This window comes from Caloenas nicobarica, chromosome 2 (assembly GCF_036013445.1).
Source record: "Caloenas nicobarica isolate bCalNic1 chromosome 2, bCalNic1.hap1, whole genome shotgun sequence".
Taxonomy (NCBI): Eukaryota; Metazoa; Chordata; class Aves; order Columbiformes; family Columbidae; genus Caloenas; species Caloenas nicobarica.
The window spans coordinates 46,189,618-46,209,297 of NC_088246.1; the positions used below are offsets into that span (position 1 = coordinate 46,189,618).

Sequence of the window (19,680 nt, forward strand, 5' to 3'; positions counted from 1 at the left end):
CCTGCTACATTAGAAGCTGAGTATCACAGAATGTTAGGGAATGGAAGGGACTTCGAAAGATCATCTAGTTCAATCCCCCTGCCGGAGCAGGAACACCCAGATGAGGTTACAGAGGAAGGCGTCCAGGCGGGTTTTGAATGTCTCCAGAGAAGGAGACTCCACAACCTCCCTGGGCAGCCTGTTCCAGTGTTCTGTCACCCTCACTGTGAAGAAGTTTCCTCTTATCTTTAGGTGGAACCTCCTGTGTTCCAGTTTGTACCCATTGCCCCTTGTCCTATCATTGGTTGTCACCGAAAGAGCCTGGCTCCATCCTCATGACACTCACCCTTTACATATTTATAAACATTAATGAGGTCACCCCTCAGTCTCCTCCAAACTAAAGAAACCCAGCTCCCTCAGCCTTTCCTCATACAGGAGATGTTCCACTCCCTTAATCATCTTCGTGGCTCTGCACTGGACTCTCTCCAGCAGTTCCCTGTCCTTGAACTGAGGGTCTCAGAAGGAGGATCCATTCAGTGTGGGTAAAATCAGTCATTATGAATGGCCTTTTTAAAGTTTTCGGTAATTCATAGTGAAAAGCTGAGATGAAAACAGTTTATGAACTTGGCGAACATTACATTGCATACTGCCTTTGGCTGTTTGTCTTACAGGTTACTGGAGTAGGTTATAACAGGTTTGGAGAAGTAATGCTCGATGGTGAAGTTATTCATGGTTATAACAACCCATCCATTAGCAAAATTGTTGAGGTAAGATCTTGGCACAGTTTTAATTAATGATGTAGCATAAGAGCTTTGTATGGCATTTACTTTGTGTTCTGTTTTCTCCCCTTTCCTTCCTCATCTTTTAGGCCGGTTGCGTGTGCAATGATGCTTTGATTAGGAACAACACATTAATGGGGAAGCCAACAGAAGGGGCTTTAATCGCGCTTGCTATGAAGGTGTGTACTTGATGGTGCCTTTTGGATTCATAGCAGATGGGAATTGTGTAGACATAAGTTTTGGGTGTTTTTTCTCATTTTCTTCTCCTTTGGGGCTCCTGTGTTTGTATTGCAACTGCTCATCTCTTATGTTTGTTATCTGTGGGAAATCTTTGGGCATTTGGAAAGATAAGAGAAAATTATTTAGAACTGAAATACAATCTTTATTTTAATCTTTTTGCACTTAATACTGTCATTTTGCCTGCCACAAGCTATGTTACCTGTTGAATATTGATTGTGCTGTTTCCCAGTTCTCATCAGAAGCAGTAAGATGTTGATAACTGATGTATTGGTGGTGACTACAGCATTTATAGTGCCCTTTAAGTGTGGGGCACGGGTAGTTTGAATTGTGGACACTGGTTAAATGTTTTGTTGGTTTGTTTGTTTTATAATGCTGTGACACACCCATTACAGCTACTGAGAAATGTGGCAAGGCATCTTAGCACTTGATTTCTTTTCTGTGATGGTGAATAAACTCATAAAAGCATTGCAAGGTGAATGCATTACAGTATTTCTCTCTCTGTGTAACTAAGACCTGAGACGTATCTGTCTTCTTGCTGAGACCCATTCCAAGTCCCCAGTCTTTGACTGGAAAGGACTAGAATGACGTTATTTTGGCAAGAGCCCGTAGAAACTGAGAAGAACAGGAGTCACATCACATCAGTTCATGTCTGGAAAGGGAGGTAGTGAAGGAGTTGTGAAGCTCTCTAAGTACTGAGAATGACTTAGGGCAGGCTGCTGCTTCTGCAGCTTCTTTAATCGGCACTTTCTCTGCACTTGGTTAAGGGTAGAGCATGGAATGCCATGAATTGCATCCAAGTGGGGAGAGAACAGCATTCAGAATGAAATGCCCTTTGTCTGAAGTCTTTATGGTTAGTTTCAGATTAAATGTTTGGGTGATTGCAATCACTAAAAAAAAAAAAAAGTCATTTCGGGTTGAATCATTCAAACTTAAAATCAGTGACTTGCCTTTTCCAGCCTTTGCCACAGTCTTGTGTTATAATTTTGTTGGCCATCCTAGCAGAGAAATTACATAGAAGATGTAAAAAAAGAAAAGAAAAAAAAAAAGGCATTTTGGCTTTAGACATGTTTTGTCAAATCAAGAGCTACATTGCTAGCTATTGCCAAGACTTGTGTTTGTGGATGGTCATAGTCTACAAAGTATTTCAAGATCCTTGGATCAAAGGTAGTATCTAGCGTTAAATGGTCTGATACTGAAACCTGAAAGAATCTTCTGGGTTCTTTCATTGCTGGTCTGTCAGAAGTTTGTCTAAACTGGAACAGTGTGCTCAAAAGCAACTTTGAAGGTGAAACAGGTTTTTAATGAAGTAATGATTGTTAACTAAGATAACCTCAACAAGTCAACACATTGCATAGCTGTTTGAAAAGAGAAGCTCTTGACGTTATGTTGGTACTTCTGTTTTATACAGATGGGTTTAGATGGACTCCAGGAAGACTACATAAGGAAGGCTGAATATCCCTTCAGCTCAGAACAAAAATGGATGGCTGTTAAATGTGTTCACAGAACGCAGCAGGTAAACTCACTGTTTCCTTGTGCGTTAACTCTGTAGAATGGTTATGCACCTTGTTTAATATCCTAATTTTTTGCTTCAGAGGTTGTGGCGGGCTGGTAGTAGTGCACAGTCCTGGGAATATGTTTTGAGTATAGTCACAGCTTTAGTTTCAAACTCTGAAGTGGAGATGAGATTAAGAATCACAAGATTTTTTTTTTTTTCCCCCCATAAAAGGCATACTGGGAATTTATATTAAGTATTTTGATATCTGAGACTTTCAATGTATACCTGGCTGGTTTTTCGTCCTTCTCTTCCCTCCCTCCTCAAACATCTAAATCAGTTATGCCAATCTTCTGCTGTTTCAGGGCTACATAGTTACATAACGAAGTAAGAGTAAGAAGATGCATTTATGTTCAGTAGTTAAAATTTCTTTAGTTTGAAAACACAGGTTTTCTGGTTTTATGCAGACAGCACATGCCCCAGTGTTGATGGAAGTTATTGATGTAAGCAGTGTCCTGGATTATCAATACAAACCATTCTTTAACCTCTTTTCCATCTTCTGGTGCTTTCAATATATGTTTGCATTCATATTTCATTTAGACCAATCTGAATATTTTTGTTACAAATATTGACGTAGTTACTACCAGTCTGATAACTGGAGCCTTCTAGATAATATGTGCAACAAAAGACTTTATCTTGGATTTATGGAAAATTTACTAATACTTCTGACCAAAAAAAGATTTGCTGACAATGTTCAAGTACCAAAGTAGAATCTTTGCTTTGGAAACAAAGCTTTTATCTATATTGATAATGTGGTTGTATTATCTTTGTATGTATAAAGAGTAGTGAGCAGGAATTGCTATATGATTTTAATCCATGTAAGTATTCACCGTGTTTGTGTTTTGGTATCAGCATTTTAAAAGATTGTTGAAAAATTTGGAACAATTCTAAAGAGAGCATAAATTATTTGAAGGCTAAGAAAATGCAGTGGGATTAGAAATTTAGAGCTCTATCAGTTAAGCTCATCAGAAAGATTGAGGTAGCCTGACTACTATGCATAAATCCCTTCACAGGGAGAAAATAGCTATATTAAAAGAGAGCTTTTTAGCCCAACAGGGAAGAGAAGATGAGAATCAGTGACTGGAAACTGAGCTGAGGCAGCAATTCCTAATGGAAAAGGGAGGAAGGGAAAAAATCGGTTGATTTAGCGTTGGAGCTGTACTGACGGCACGTGGTGGATTCTCAGTCCCTTGATATCATCAAGGCTAGAGAGCTGTCTGGAAAATGTTGAGAATTGTTAGGCATGACACAAGGGTGCAGGTGGTGTTGAATGACCTGTGCAGCTGGTCAGATGATAAGCTGGAGGTCTTTTGGGTCTAATGTTCTGTGTAGGTTTAATTCCTGTCCTTTGCATGGCCTCTTCAGTCTATACACTGTGACCCCACAGTGTCTAATGTGTATGGTGGCTACTGAAATGAGATATTGATTATTATTAGCTTGATTCTTTTTACAGTGCTGCTCTTGAATGTACATGGTATAGAAATCATCAAACAGATTTTTAGGCTTAAAAATTTAACTTTGATTTGCATTAAATTCTGAAGACTCTTCAGAGAAGTACAGACATGCCATTCTTACGTATGCATGTGTATGTACTCGTATATATTTATGCATATATACACATGTACACACAACCGTTATTTTTCCTTTTAGGATAAACCTGAAATTTGCTTTATGAAAGGTGCTTATGAACAAGTCATTAGATACTGCACATCATATAACTGTAAGGGGCAGACCCTACCTCTTGTTCAGCAACAGCGAGAGCAATACCAGCAAGAGAAGACAGCTATGGGCTCTGCAGGACTCAGAGGTAAGACTGTTTGTGTCTCAAAATAACTTTGTTACAATGACACTTCTTATCTGAAAAAAAAAAAAAAAAAAAGGCACTGGGAATTTTATTGTTCACTAAGTGCCACTGGGTTGTTTACTTTTCTTTTAAAATGAGGGAGTGGAAAACAAATACTGTTGCCTAAGGCCTGTATAAATTACATGATTAAATTGCAAAGGGGGAGACAAGGCACTGCTGGTTCCTGCCATCTCTTGCACGTGACCATGACTGAACAGTACTTTGTTACCTGATAGCTTCCATATCTTATTATAGATTTTTGTGGATTTTTAAAAATGTGAATGTGTTTGTTTTTCTATTACTTTGGGTCCTGGCACCTTTGTGAGTTAGGCCAGCACAACTGACTGTAAATCAGAAGATGCCATTAGGATTATATTTTATATTAACAAGATGTATAGACTTTTAAATACAACTGAAAGCATTTTTCACAAGATGATTGATAGGAGGTGATTGTGGACAACCATTATACATGACCGGCTTTCTTTGGCCTCTGTAAAGAGACCCTGAGGGCTGTTAAATCCATCCACAGCTTTTTAATGTGAAGATATGGGTACTGTGTGGCTCAGGAAATGCCCAAGATACGAATTAGTAGGAACTGAACGGATTGCCAGAAGTGGTATCTCTTTGTGCTTGTTTTGTTTGGACAGTCATTCTTTTTGTCTGCTTCAGACCACTGTCAAACAAAAAAATCCAGGGTAGTCTTCTGAAAAAAGTGAATTTGCTTTTCTCTTACAACTTTAGTGTCGTATAAATGTATTTGAATGAAGATTTCTACTGTAAAAGACATTCCAGAAAATACTCTGCATGTACCCAATAAAATTTACCTCTCTAAAAGAAAAAAAAAGAGGGCATAAAATAAAAATACGTTAACTGATCTTTCCTGTCATCGTCTTGCATAAAAGACCGTGCACACACAGGGAAACCGTAAAGCTAGACGCTGTTCTCTTTCCACACAGTGAAAATACAAACACTTTAATCTGAGAACAAATAGTAAAGTTATCTTTAAAAGCTGGAATGTGTATGTTTGGTGAAAAGACTACTCTTTAGAGGAAAGGAACATACATAAGTAGGCTATCCTGAGTACTCAAGGAAAGATATTGCTACCAAGGTTTTAAAAAAAAAATTGCACTTGCCACCCTTTGCTTTATGCTGACCTACTAGTTCAGTTACGTCTCATTTCTGAACATCTTCTTGGGATAAGTTGATTTCAGTTGGAATATTGAGATGAAGCTTCTAAAAATGTTTTCAGCACTGAGGCCTTTGGTCAATAAGCAGATGTATAGTTGTGTGTCATTAGTTTCCATTTTTGCAAACAAATATTAGCAGTTGTTTAAAATGCTGATGTAAATGTTAATTTCAGATCTTCTTCTTTTTTGTCTCCTGAAAGTTCTGGCCTTGGCTTCTGGTCCTGAGTTAGGACAACTGACTTTCTTGGGTCTTGTGGGCATAATTGATCCTCCACGGACTGGTGTAAAAGAAGCTGTTACTACACTTATCACATCAGGAGTTGCAATAAAAATGATTACTGGAGATTCACAGGAGACTGCAGTTGCCATTGGTATGAATAGTTCACTTCCTTTCATTTTTCACTTGTTTTCCATTTTAGCAGTGCCTAGCTAATTGTTATGAAGTGTGGGTATTAAGTCTATAACATTTATGAGTTCTGTATGTTGGATATGGCACAATGGAATTAGAAAAAAAAACCGAACCACAACCACTCTAGCCTGAAGTGATACTTCGGTTTCAGCTTAAAATGTAGTTTTTCAGATTTGTTTAATGTATGACTTCTGTTGTTTGAGAATATGGATTTTCTTACTGTATTTTGTTACCAGATATACTTGGTTTCTGATTCTTATACCCTCAATACCACTTTAGGAAGGATATGGCACTTCAGTACTATCCAATACAGTTTTGTCCATATAACTAAGTTTGAAGTTTAAGTATTATTAATAAATATTTAAACATGTTATTGAACTTTATGTTTTACAATATGTTTTACAACATATGAAACAAAGAAATTGACTGAACAGTAGTTAATCATACTGTGAAGCAGGCATTCTTTATTAGCAGCACTGGGGTCACCCCAATTACTGGACACTCTTGTGTTGCTTATTATTCATTAGCCCTGGGGTCACACTGGGGATTCTCCACCGTAAGTGCTTGCGACAACTGGATGGTCTTGCATTGCTTATATTTACACAACTATTGCATATTCATCACAATTTTGGGACATTTTTAACATATAATGAATCGGTACTAAGAAACGATTACAGCAACATGAGGTCAGTTATTTCACGGTCTTTGCTGCCATCTGATGTCCTTTTACAGTACTGCAGCCTCTTGGGGGGGGGCGTTTATTTCCTCTGAGGGTCTTTTTCATAGTCATCTTCATATGTCCACTGATCGACCTTTCCACGTTGGCAGCCCTTCGTGCAAGCGCAATTAGTGCATGCTTACATAAGTAATTAATGAGTACAAGCCTTGAATTATACTTCTCTATTCCATGGCTTGCTTACGATACCTCTATTAGTTTCTAGTTAAATATAAGCTAAGTATCCTGCTCCTAAACAATGTATTACTTAATCTTCTGTCTCCATCTTGTCATGCAAGAGGGTCTGTAACCTTGAAAGATATCCTCTCATTTTGCAGGTGGTTAAGAAACATTTATCATGTCATTGTTTAATGAAGGGTACATCCTTTGTAACTTAATCACGATATATGTTGATTCAGCAGCTTCCCTTCAATACATTAAAGTACAGGTTCTTTAGCCAAAATATGAATTCTTTACTTACAGAATGATGAAGAAAAAGTTAAATGTGCACAGAAAAAGTACAGCCCCACATTAGCAGTACTTTCTCAGAGAGCTTTTTTTCTTTCTTGCCCCACATAATTTTTCATTTTCTGTTTTATTTTTGAACTGTGAATTCTTTAGAGATGACTGAGCTCTTGCATTTATATGGTATCTGACGCAATGAGGTACAGACCTTTAGACCTAAAACATCTGAGGAAATATATACCTAATTAGAACAGGCTTTGTAGCATTGTTAGTTACTCAAGAGTTCAGATGATTAACTCCAGGATACTGAATGAATTAGGTGTCAAGATGTTCAGCTCTAGGCATTTCAGATCTGAAATGCTGCAGAAAATGGTAGGTTTAAAAAATTTGGGGTACTTAATGTTTTAAACAGGTAAATTATTATAATACCTTTTTTATTATTTATTTCCAGCTAGTCGACTAGGCTTGTATTCCAAAAATTCACAGGCAATCTCCGGGGAAGAAATAGATGATTTGGATATTCAGCAGCTTTCTCAAATAACACCAAAGGTTTGTTTTGATATACTATTTACTGAAATGCAGGAAAGTATATACTTTATATTGAGAAATGCTTTTTTTCTGTAGAAAGGTAAAATGCGGCTTCTGAGATACAAATGACATGTTTCTAATAGAAGTGGTACCAGAAGTTACCAGAGGCTTTTAGTACAGAAATACAGAAGCTGTCTCAGATCAAACAAGTATCTTTTGGTTTGACATGACCATATGAAAATTTATTTATTTCAGCTCACACAATTATCTTTTTAGTGAGTTTATTATTTTTATCTCTTTTAATGATTCAGTTTGGTTTTACTTTTAAATGCCTATATTGGAACTCTCATTTTGCCACCTCTCAGTAAACATCATCACCTTTTTGTATTGTTAGACAATTTTATTTCTTTGAGTAGCTCAGCTCATATATATAACCTTACGTTTTACATGTTCAGACAGTGCATCCTTCTGTAATTCGTAAGAGGAGCTGCCTGTATCTTTAATGATGTTAAATTCATCTGAGGTCACTAGTTGAGAATTTTGAAAGGCTCTATTTATTTAATACTTCTTAGTTATTAAATAACCAAACGTATTAGCCAATGTCGAAGTTGTAAACGTGAAGGCATAATGAAATGCAATTGAGGTTCAAGGTTGGCTGTCTTGCAAAATTTATGCATCAAAATGCTGCGCTGTTTGCAAAAGACTGTAAAATTATGATGCAGCATTCTTGAGTCTGTGAGCCAAAAGCCAATATTTACAATCAAGAAATGTGCATGTCAGCTTTATGTCTTTTGTTGGTGACTCAGGAAAACAAACTTGGAAGAAAAGAACTGTGTTGCAAATAGTAATTTTGGTTTATTTGGTAATGCTTGTTCTTAAGGTCTGTCCACTTTAAGTAACTGAAATAGCTGCACATTTACTTTGTGCATATTTGACCTGAGACCCAATTCATTTTGTAAGCATTTATTTAAAATCTTATTAGGAATTAATTAAAAGGAACAAATAAGATTGATACCTGTGTACAGTCTAAAGTGGCTGTTGAGAAGTCTAACTGCTTATCCAACTGCTTAAAAAGGAAAAATAGATGTGAATGCTAACATGATGGGGGTTTATGGAAACCTAAATTCCACATGCTTAAATTTCAATTCACAGAGAAGATTAGAGACAAAAAAATACTGAAAAATAATAATTCCTTCAAAGCTGGAATCTTTATTAATTAGCTTTGAAGTTTCAATCTGTTACTAATATGCTGTACAAACTGGTAAAATTGAAATGTCCTGAGTAGCTTGCCACTAGTGCTGACAGGGGAAAAGGACGTTATTTATAGAGTCAGCACAGCAATTGCCTGCATAAATTTAGTCAGGAGGGCCAGCAGCAAGCCGTTATAACTCAGTTGCTTCACAATTTCAGAGGGTTTTAAAAATGCATATTCTATCTTTAAATAAGTGGCACCAACTTTGTTTACCAGAACATGCTTCAAGTCTTCTCTGGAATTAATGATTTCTCTCTATTAAAAACACAGCTCACTGGTGCTTCAACTTTGAGAGTACAGTAGGCCTTTAATATTTTTTCATCCTCTAGTTTTATAGAATCCAGTGCAATTTTTCACATTTCTCAAATTTTCACTACTTCTCCATTGTGCTTTTAACAGGTTGCAGTATTTTACAGAGCCAGTCCCCGACATAAATTGAAAATCATAAAGGTATGTCTTACTAGAGGCTCGAATGCTGGACTGTTGCTATGGGTACCATTTGTGGTGCCTTTACTTAAATCATGACATGCTTCAGTGTGTCAAGATGAAACCAGAAACTTAGCTTGAAAGTGAAGCGTGTTTTAAAATATTACCTATAAAAATGCGTAGTGCCTGCAAGGGACAGGCAGCTGCTGGTAGGCAATATCATGCTTGCTTTCTTCTGCTTCGGGAGCTGAGGATTGGTTGAGATTTTGTGTCACATTGGACTTGAATTTACCACGAACTTGAAAGAGCCACATTCCTGATACTTCTCAGGAAAAGGTAAAAGGCCATGAATTTCATGTCTGAGATAATGCTTCTGTTCAGAATTTAACAGAAGAAAGTAGCAAAGAGGAACATACTTTGTGTAGCAGTTGTAGTAATCAGAATAGCAACAATAAGGAGAAGGAAGTCAGACATTCAGACAGTTGGAATACATTGAGAATTATAAGAGGGTGATAATGTTAAAATATAAATACTGTATCTTTTTTTCTCTAGAGTGTTTTTTACTTTCTCTTAAAGGCAGATTTTATACACGTTACCTTTAAAATTTAGGCTGTCTGAATATATTCACTGAAGTTTAACCTAAACACTTGTGTAAAAATTTATTAAAATACAGATGCCTGCTTTATTTTAATTTTAATTTTAATTTTATTATTTTATTTTATTTTATTTTACAGTGGAATTAGAAAAAAATGAGGGGGAGGTGTGATGACACCAACCTTGTATATAGAATAATTTTATACGATGGGTTATTTCAATCTCTGATTTAAGCTCTTTTCCCTTTCTTTTCTTTAGTCCCTGCAAAATAATGGTGCAGTAGTAGCTATGACAGGAGATGGAGTGAATGATGCTGTTGCTCTGAAGGCTGCAGATATTGGTGTAGCAATGGGACAAACTGGAACAGATGTTTGTAAAGAGGCAGCAGATATGATCCTTGTGGATGATGATTTTCAGACAATAATGTAGGTGGCATTTATGTGCATACATTGTGCTATATAGTTTTAATGAAATGCTGCTGGGGTTAAAAACAAAAGAAATTCCTTGAACTTGTAAGCATAGCAGCTCTTAATGAGGTCTCAGCTAAGTCAGGAGAATTAGTTTTATGGTGATTGCCTGTATTATACTCTTAAAAAAGAGCTGGCAAGATAACAGTACGAGAGGCAACTAAGCATTTCTGTCTTTTTCTGTGTGTTAATAATAATATAAAAATGTACTTACATATTTAGATGTTTGCTACTTTGGTCTTGTATATAGATCAGGTGTAGTAACAAAGGAGGATGTACATGTGTGTGCTATAAAAACTGACCTGTATTTATGCTTCTCAAAGTAGAATTACAATATAATTTGGAGACATAAGAGGTGAAATTGTGAGTCTGTTAGCTATCAGTAGGATTCATTTTCATTTAATTTTTTACTTCAGAAGCACAAATCTTACATAAAAATGAGAGCATTCCTCAAGATTTAAAAATTTTACACAGTCTATGTTTGTTTTCAACTCTTTAAATGTGGTCGTGTTTCAGAAAAGGAAAGAAATATAAGCTATTTAAATATCACAGATGAAAATAAGTTACCAACTTGTGCTAAACAGCTGTTAATTGTTCATTTTTGTTGTTCAATATACATCAGAGACAGCACAGCTAAACTTATTTTAAATTTAATCCATCTGACTTTTGAAGGTAGTGGTTGTCAGCAGACCTGGACTGCTGTCTAGCAAGATGGTCTTCGTTTCAAAATTATGCATAAATCTCAGAACACTTCAGTTTGTCTGAAAGCATGACGCTTAACGCTTTGGGAGGGACTGAAATGTATTACGTAAAATAGAAGAAAATTTACTTAGGTAGCAGTATGTCAGAGGATGATCTGAGAGTTAAAAAGTTTCCGTACTAGTTCAGCCAACAGCAGTGTGCTGTTGTGCAAAAACAAAAGAGAGGAGGGAATCATTTTAAGATACTTTCAGAAGAGTACATAGGAGGGACATCTGTGGTAAGTACTATACTTAAGCTTGATGAGGCTTTTGCTGCAATGCTTTATCCAGTTTTGCTTACTTCATCAGGAAAGTTCTTAATAGCAGAGTGAAAAGAGTGGTGAACGCTAAGGGAAAAAGAATGTGTGAGCTTCCATAGTTTTACATTGGTTCCACAACCCCTTCAATCTTTTCGTCTTAAAAGTTACAAAAAGGAATGCTGATTAATTGTTCTTGGCTATTGGGGGAATGGAAGGAATAAATAGGTTTTATTTGCAGCAGAGTAGACTTGATTTAGGTATTAGAAAACACTTTCTCACTGCTGTAATTGCCATAATGTGATAGCCAAGTTGCTGAGACACGTGCTGGAGGTTGAAAAGATGGTCTATACATATTTAATTCAGGTGCAGTAAGAATACGTGGTCTTCTAAAGTCATGCTACATTTCTGTATTTATTTAAAAGTGTGTGTGTTTTTATTTTTTAAATTATCTAACTTGAATAGGAAGGATGACGGTGAACCTTGAACAAGGAGGAGATTTTACTACTGATGTTTCAGTTTGAAAGTTAAGTTAAGCAGCTGGAAATAAAACTGCGGTGATTACTCTCGTAATCAAGTTGAAAAAGGACTGCCAAAGCTCTGAGAACCTCAACTCCATTTGTTTCTTGACATTTGTATTGCTGCTTAAAGTAATAGCGTTTTTTGTTTGTTTTAGGCTTTTTTGGCAGTAGTTTTATTTGTCTAGTGATGTAATCTTTGTTTTTAATTGCAGGTCTGCAATTGAAGAGGGTAAAGGAATTTATAATAACATTAAAAATTTTGTCAGATTTCAACTGAGCACGTAAGTTTGAAAACTTGACTATATCACAAGGTTCTAATGACATTGTGAATGTATCAAAGCATCATGAAGCAGATGCTGCATGAATTCACATGAACATTCCAAATTTCACGTAGGATGCTGATACGCTATGCTTTTGAATTTTCAGTGTTTTATATTTTGGTGGCTTGTTTCATTTTTAAAGAACTAGAAAACAGTGCAATAAACAGACATCTAACTTTGCCACAGTTCTTGTTAAGATCTGAAAAGTCAAAAATTGAGAAGGTGGAGAGAAACAGCATAGCTATGTTTGGGTCCTTGTTTAAAGGAAAAGTTAGTAGTTGTTCTCTCCTTAGCCAGAACATGTGTATCAAATGCAGGAAACCAGGGAAACAGGAGGTTGGATTCTCTGTGATCCATATACTGGTTTGTGGAATGAGTTAGCTCTGTGAAGCTGAGTTCCTTTTCTTGCATGCAAGGATCCCTGTGCTGAATATATCGTGTGTATTTAAACAGGAGTTCATTAAACCTTAAACTCACAAAATTTTTGAAACTATCTTATTGAATCTGGATTCAGGAACATGGCTTTCCTCTCACTATTTTGTACATGATACTTTTTTGAAGCTTTCATGGCATTTCTGAGTGGTTGAATAAAGTTGCAGAAATTAAAAAAAATCAAAACACAAAAAGCACCAAAACCCCAAAACTCCACAAATGCCAAATACTCCCCCAAAACCCAACAAATGCCAAATACCTCCCAAAAACCCCTGATGGAACAAAAAAAAAAAAGATCCCCACCAAAAAAACTCCCAACACAACAAAACCCAGAGAACACCAACCCGTTAAGACCTGCATAAAAATTTTAAGAAGTGTCGTATACTTTCAGTCTTGACTAGTATCCTGCATTGGTAGCAGACTAGAAATCTGCATCTGAAAAATAGTTAAGCATAGAAATTCTGGGAAAGTGTGCTTGCCTGTTAGCCTTGGGAATTGTAGTCTCAGGTTTTTGATGAATGAGTTACTCTAATTTTTTTTTCTGTCCCTCTTTGTGGGGAGAGTATAATAGGGTTCAGTAGAACATGAAATTCAGAATTATCATGAGCCTTGCTCTCTTCTTGTTGGTTATGAAACTACTGAAATCAATTAGTACATACTTGTTTGGAGAGGTTTCTAATACCAAGCTAATATATTTTCAGTACTTTGCCTAGCCTTGTCATCTTGCTAATAATGAGAGATGGTATAGTTATTTTGGTGGAGCTTGGGTAGTACCTTGCCTTGAGTGATTAGTCAAACTAGTGACAGGTGGTTGTGTTTACATCAAAAGTGTAAAAGCAGTTTGTTTTTCAAAACCGTGTTTAGAAGTTCTACTTCTGGCACAATAAAAGTATAGGGCCCAGTTCCCCAGTAAAAAAATCAGTTAGGTGAAGGTGAGAGATGACTCTGAAATGTTATCTTAAAGTTCGGGAGGTTTTTAAGACAAAAATTTGCTGTCTTTTAATTACCAGAACAACACTGTTTTAAATGTGCACTGTGTCAAGAGGAGTACTCTAAATGAATTCATGCTCTACCTTTAAAGTCAGGCTTACATCAGTCATGATTCACACTGTCAAAACCTGTGTCTACACTTGAAGAGTTGAAGTGTTGATTACAAAGCAGTTATCAGTGGATCTTGAGAAATGTTCCATGCTGACAGTTATAAAAATGGATTCTTTCAACAGGAGTATAGCAGCACTGACTTTAATCTCACTGGCTACATTAATGAACTTTCCTAATCCTCTCAATGCCATGCAGATCTTATGGATCAATATTATTATGGATGGACCTCCAGCTCAAAGGTAATGACTTTAAATTCCATTAGAGATCTGTAGTCCTTTTATTTCAGCAAGGAAAATGGTGGTTGATAAAGGAAACTGCAGAGTGTTAAACTTACATGTTTCTGGAACAGCGCGCTTTTTCTTTGAATTACAGTGTTTGCAGTATATTTCTATAGTCATTCCTTCTGGTTCACTTTATTATCTAATGATAAGTGTGAAGGCAGCATGGGTACCTAAAGATCCACAGATATGCCCATGAAACTTGTATGCAGGATTCTGGCTTCCCTCTGGGTTCTTCCTCTGACCCTCTTGGCTGCAGATAGGTGGTGGAGGTGGGGTGGAAAGGAGCTAGCGCTAAATTCACAGTAACAGAAATGGGGAACATAACTAATATTGCAGTATCCTTTAAAATTAACATCTGGCAGTTTAAATACTGTCTGATATCATGTATCTATGGTTTCTCAAACTGCGGTGTTAGATTATTGCCTGTTACTAATACATATAACTCAGTTTTCTCAAGTGAAAATATCATGTGCTGTAAAGACTAAAATCTTTCTTTCAACTTAGAAAATCTAGTCCTTAAGTTAGAAACAGTGAATTATTTTTATTATGATAAAATGTTATTTTAATTTTAAGTCTTGGGGTGGAGCCTGTGGATAAAGATGTGATTCAGAAGCCTCCAAGAAATTTGAAGGACAGCATTCTGACCAAAAACCTGATTGTTAAAATACTGGTTTCATCCATAATTATCGTGTGTGGGACACTGTTTGTCTTCTGGAGAGAGGTATGGAAAAAGTGCAAAATATAAAGCAGTAACAAACTAATTTAAAATAAGTCCTTTTTACACCAGCAGTTGGAATTCAGAGTTTGTATGAACATAGTTGCAGGTTTTGTCCATGCTTATTTAAGCTATATCAGTTTATTTAAGCTTATGTTAGCTAACTGATTAGAGAAGGAAGATTTTTGAAGAAGTTGTTGAAATGAGGAATACAGTTTTATTCCCGTCTCTATTTTAACACAGACTTTTCCAGGTCCCAAATCTATGTGGGAAACCTTAGCTCATAGAAATTAATTGTACAAATCTTGTAGCCAGACTATTATGAAACAGCCACTTGACTTCCTTTTTCCAGTAGAGAAAAATATTGTTTGAACTTTCAGTAGTGCATCATAGAATTCTTGCTGTTCCATATCCTTGCATAAATGTTTGTCAAGAGGCTTCATTTAATCACAGCTTGGAATTATAAAATGTTACAAGTTACAGGTGCATAATTTTTGCCGTATGATTTATTAAATCAACTCAGGGCAAACAAATTGCTTTGGCTTTCATTTACTAGCTAGCAGAACTGGAATTATTGTAAGAAGTTTGTTTAGTTGTGGAGGGTTTAAAGCATGCTAAAGCCATTTCATTTCTTTTGCTGGCAGTTAAGAGACAACGTAATAACACCTCGAGATACAACCATGACTTTCACCTGTTTTGTATTTTTTGATATGTTCAATGCTTTGAGTTCTAGATCTCAGGTAAGTGATTCGTATTGTCTGTTTACCACAGTATTTACACAATAAGCAGAATTTTCTTTGAGGGAGGATTTTGCTGTGTTTGTTTTGAATGTTTTCCTGCAGATTTACTTCACATCTGCTATTAAGCTTCAGAGTGTCACACATTTACTAGGTGGGTTTTCTTAAATTACACATAAGTATTAGTTTTCTTAATTTGTTTATGCGATGCAGACCCAGTAGTAATGCTTCTGTTCTGAGAGGATCAAGGAAGTTTTTATTAAAAGCTGGATTGCGGTGCTCCTTTGTATTGCTGTGTACGCTTGGTTGGGTTTTTTGGTTTGTATTTTTCCTGACAATTCTGTCAGTTTAGCATCCTTGCCAGGATCTGAAACTTCTTGAAGGCCTTAATTTTTTTAATTTTGTAACCGTAAACCCATAATCCAAGGAAAACTTCTTAAACTCTATCTCCTGTTTGTATTTTTGTTTTAAGGAAACAAGTCTGAAATTTTGTGCTAGTTGGAGAGAAGTACATTGCTGGTATATGTTACTACATTTCCTCTAATTTGCGATCTGTTTTCCAATGTGAATTGTCATGGTCAACAAAACCACTTCCTTCTAGTGTAGAGGGCACCTTCTAATGCACTGTACTTGCAGAAAAGTGAGCTCAATATACAAGTCATTGACTATGAAGACAAGGTTTGTACTCTGTTTACTAGGGAGAAAATACAATTAGCCTGTTCAAGAACTTGTTCTGGATTATCTAAAAGGTCAACAACTTTTTACATTTTTCTAAAAGTCTGGATGAAAATTGTAGTTATTAATTATTTTCTTGTCTAGATAATCAAGATTACATGTACAGTGTAATGCGTTGTTTATTTTACAGACAAAATCTGTGTTTGAGATTGGACTTTGCAGTAACAAAATGTTCTGTTACGCCGTCCTTGGATCTATAATGGGGCAGTTATTGGTTATTTACTTCCCTCCACTTCAGAAGGTTTTCCAAACAGAGAGCCTGAGCATCTTGGGTAAGAACAGTTCCCTTTTCAAAATTGTACATTAAGGATTAATTTGTAAACACATTAGCTGATGGTTCTGTAACAGCACTTTGTGGCTGTTTGCATACAACAGGAATACAAAGCCTGCTGACCTTTTTTTTTTTTTTTAGGAAAAAAAAGTAATCCTTCTAGATGTTTTGTTTAAGAACTATTATTTTTATGCATATGGTACACAACTGATCAGTACATTCTTGAATTTCTTAGGTGTTTGTGTATATTAGGTTTTTTAATATACATTCTGATGCAGGCAAAAATGAAGCATAGAGTTTACTGAAGTTTTTAAAGCACTGTTACTCTTGCTGTTTAGCAAATATTTTCTCTAAATATAAACACCTTATTTACAAATCTTTGATCCTTTATTAAATAATCAACTGTATTGTTGTAAGAGAAATAGACATAAGGATTTTAAGAAGCTATAGATACATAACGCTGTTGGCCTTACGTTTAATGCTATTGGCTTACTTTTATTACTTCCACGGTTTTCTGAAGTTAAATGATTGTCATGAAATACATGTTTTTACATAATTTTTTGTTGTTGTGTCATTCCTGTTTTTTCAGTATGAAGTTAATTATATTGCTTAGTGTTCTTTTCTTTCATAGATGTTAATAAAAATAGGGTTATGAAATACTTTTAAAAGTGTGACGTCTCATGCCTGTACTTATGATTTGTGCATAAACTATGCATGTCAATCTTCCGGTCGGCAAAAATTGATTGTCTTGCTTCATTTCTCCTGAACTTACCCCATGATTGGAAGACAATTTTAAAGTCTTGTAAATCTCGTTCTTTTGTAAGTCTGCCCTCAGCCTCACATAGCAAATTTTTAAAAGGCTAATTATCTCTTTCCAGATTTACTGTTTCTTCTGGGACTCACTTCCTCTGTGTGCATAGTGACTGAGATCATAAAGAAGTTTGAAAGAAGCAAGGAAAAGATCCAGAAACGTGGAAGTTCTTCTTCGTCAACTTCGTCTTTTCTTGATGTATGATGCATATTGCATTCTTTTGTTTGCAAACTTAGGGATTGCTGTCTAAAGTTGTAGGAGAAAGCAAAACAATATTTGGAAGATAAATCCTGAGGGCTTTTGTCAAGTCCTTTGTTTCACTGGCTAATGATGAACACTCATGTTTCAAGACTGTTTAGAATTTAACTCCCAGCTGTGGGAGTAACAAATGAAATTATGCAACTTTGGTAACATTTTTCCTCAAACATAAATTTACTTTTGAGATTGAATGGGATTTTGTGTGTGTGGGGGGGTTAATTTAAAGAAAGATCCAAGCCCAAGTCCCATTTTCTGCACTTAAAAGATATAACTGTGTAAAATCCTTCTCTTAGATATAAATATTTTAGTTTGTTTTTATTTAAAACATTGTACTATTTTACTTTTATGGTGGTGGGACTTTGCTACTAATACAAGGATAAAAAAATATTTCAGAGGCATTCCACTGGGTTTAGAGTCTGTCACAAGAGTGCCATATTCTAGCTACTGTATTTATTTACTTTATTCTGCAATGTGTAAGCGGCTCAAGTACCTCGTGCTACAGTTTTTTTGTATCCCAAGTTTTTTTTGCACAGGATGTGACCGCTGTCAGATCACTGTTTTTCTTTTCTCTTTCTGTGATTGAAAAGCCTATACTGCAATTTGAAGTAAATGTTTGCTTTTCTTAAAAGTGTGTTGTCTCTTTGTTTTAAAAGAAACTGGCATTTACACCAGATTAGTGTGCTTGTTTTGATATGTTTTTAGATAAAAGTTTTGGTTTGTCTTGTTCCATATTTACTTTAGCTTATAACTTATTCAAATGATTTGTAGTGTATTTAGGTAGAAAATGAATGCACTAATCCTCACTCTAATGGCAAAAAAACCCCCACCCCTCTCTCAAAGCAGCTTGGTTTTCTTTCCTCCTTCTACCCTGATCATAAAAATAAACCTTTTACTGATAGTGTAACTTAAAATGTTAACCTACAGAATGACTTTTTGTGGCTAGAAAAGCATTATAATAGCTTTGTGTCTTGATCTGTTAAAAGTATTTTAAAATATGATAATGTCTGAATATTGTAATATTCACTAATTGGAAATGGTGTTCTTCCTCAAAATAGACTTGCAGCTGTTGTCACCAGTGTCTTCTCATCAGAATAGAACTCATCATCCCTTGAGGAAATGCAAGAAACAGTCGCCTAGGGAATAATGAAAAGAGGATGTCTAAGATCTCTAGGGGGAGTTGGAGATGTAAAGGTATCTCTTTTGCTTGAAAGCATGTGGATACACGTCTGTGTAGTATTGGTATTGGCTCTGGGCCGTGCTGTTTCAATGGTCATCTTGATGGTTAAGGAGGAATTGTTGTAAACAGGCACTGGGATATTTCTGTTAACCTTTGCAGTTTGCCCCACGCGCCATGCTCAAAATCTGAGGAGTTCATGGAAAGCAAGGCAGCTTGGGAAGTACCGTATGAATTTCTCTCCTAAGAGGTTATTTTTTTTTCCTCCTCCTGGAAATTCCCAGGATTGGTGAGGAAGTGGGTGCACCATTGAGTTGGCTTTCTGTGTGCAATTCACCCATTTCAGGCTGATCCTGGGCCTGCTCAGTATGCACATGACCCGCAGTACCAATGTGCAGCAGTTCTAATCCTGTAAAAACTGCAGCGTACGGTCCTCGCCTCTTCCTTCAGGGTGAAACACTGAGCTGATAGGGCTTGAACAAGTTGACTTGTAACACAAATGCTTTCATGTCTTCGAGCAAAACTTTCATATTTCCAGCAGTTCTGCCTTTCAGAAGTCGAAAAGATTTGTCAGGGTCTTCCTGTTGAATTATTACCATCTTTGGCAAGTAGGGCTGTAGTGCTACCACATTGTATTTCAATATAATTTCAGAACACTTTAAAAGCTTATTATTTAGTATTCTTAAGATTCCAGTGAAGTCAGATGGTAGAAGATGTGGCAGTGCATACTGATGAAGAATCTTGTGAACAAATGGGTTTTGAGAAAGTACAGTAACTATATCTTTCACATGCCAAGTTTTAACTTGTTGATATTCTCCGTAGGATTTGACTACTTGGTCTTGTGGAGTCCCAGAAATCCAGATAAGTACAGAAGTGCAGATGAACACTGAT

At 36.1% G+C, this 19,680-nt stretch overlaps 1 protein-coding gene across 7 annotated transcripts in view; it reads left to right on the top strand.

The window, feature by feature from the left end:
- Positions 1-18,206, top strand: part of ATP2C1 (ATPase secretory pathway Ca2+ transporting 1) — a 68,267-nt gene extending 50,061 nt beyond the window's left edge. For all 7 annotated transcript variants that reach the window (XM_065627279.1, XM_065627280.1, XM_065627283.1 and 4 more), the window contains 14 exons: positions 651-746; positions 848-937; positions 2,407-2,511; positions 4,201-4,357; positions 5,781-5,951; positions 7,621-7,718; positions 9,349-9,399; positions 10,228-10,394; positions 12,167-12,235; positions 13,930-14,046; positions 14,662-14,809; positions 15,448-15,543; positions 16,406-16,547; positions 17,425-18,206. In XM_065627279.1, coding sequence (XP_065483351.1) covers positions 651-746; positions 848-937; positions 2,407-2,511; positions 4,201-4,357; positions 5,781-5,951; positions 7,621-7,718; positions 9,349-9,399; positions 10,228-10,394; positions 12,167-12,235; positions 13,930-14,046; positions 14,662-14,809; positions 15,448-15,543; positions 16,406-16,547; positions 17,425-17,561 — 1,644 coding nt within the window. In that variant the 3' untranslated portion in view covers positions 17,562-18,206. The remainder of the gene's footprint in view (positions 1-650; positions 747-847; positions 938-2,406; positions 2,512-4,200; positions 4,358-5,780; positions 5,952-7,620; positions 7,719-9,348; positions 9,400-10,227; positions 10,395-12,166; positions 12,236-13,929; positions 14,047-14,661; positions 14,810-15,447; positions 15,544-16,405; positions 16,548-17,424) is intronic.
- Positions 18,207-19,680: the final 1,474 nt, after the last annotated feature.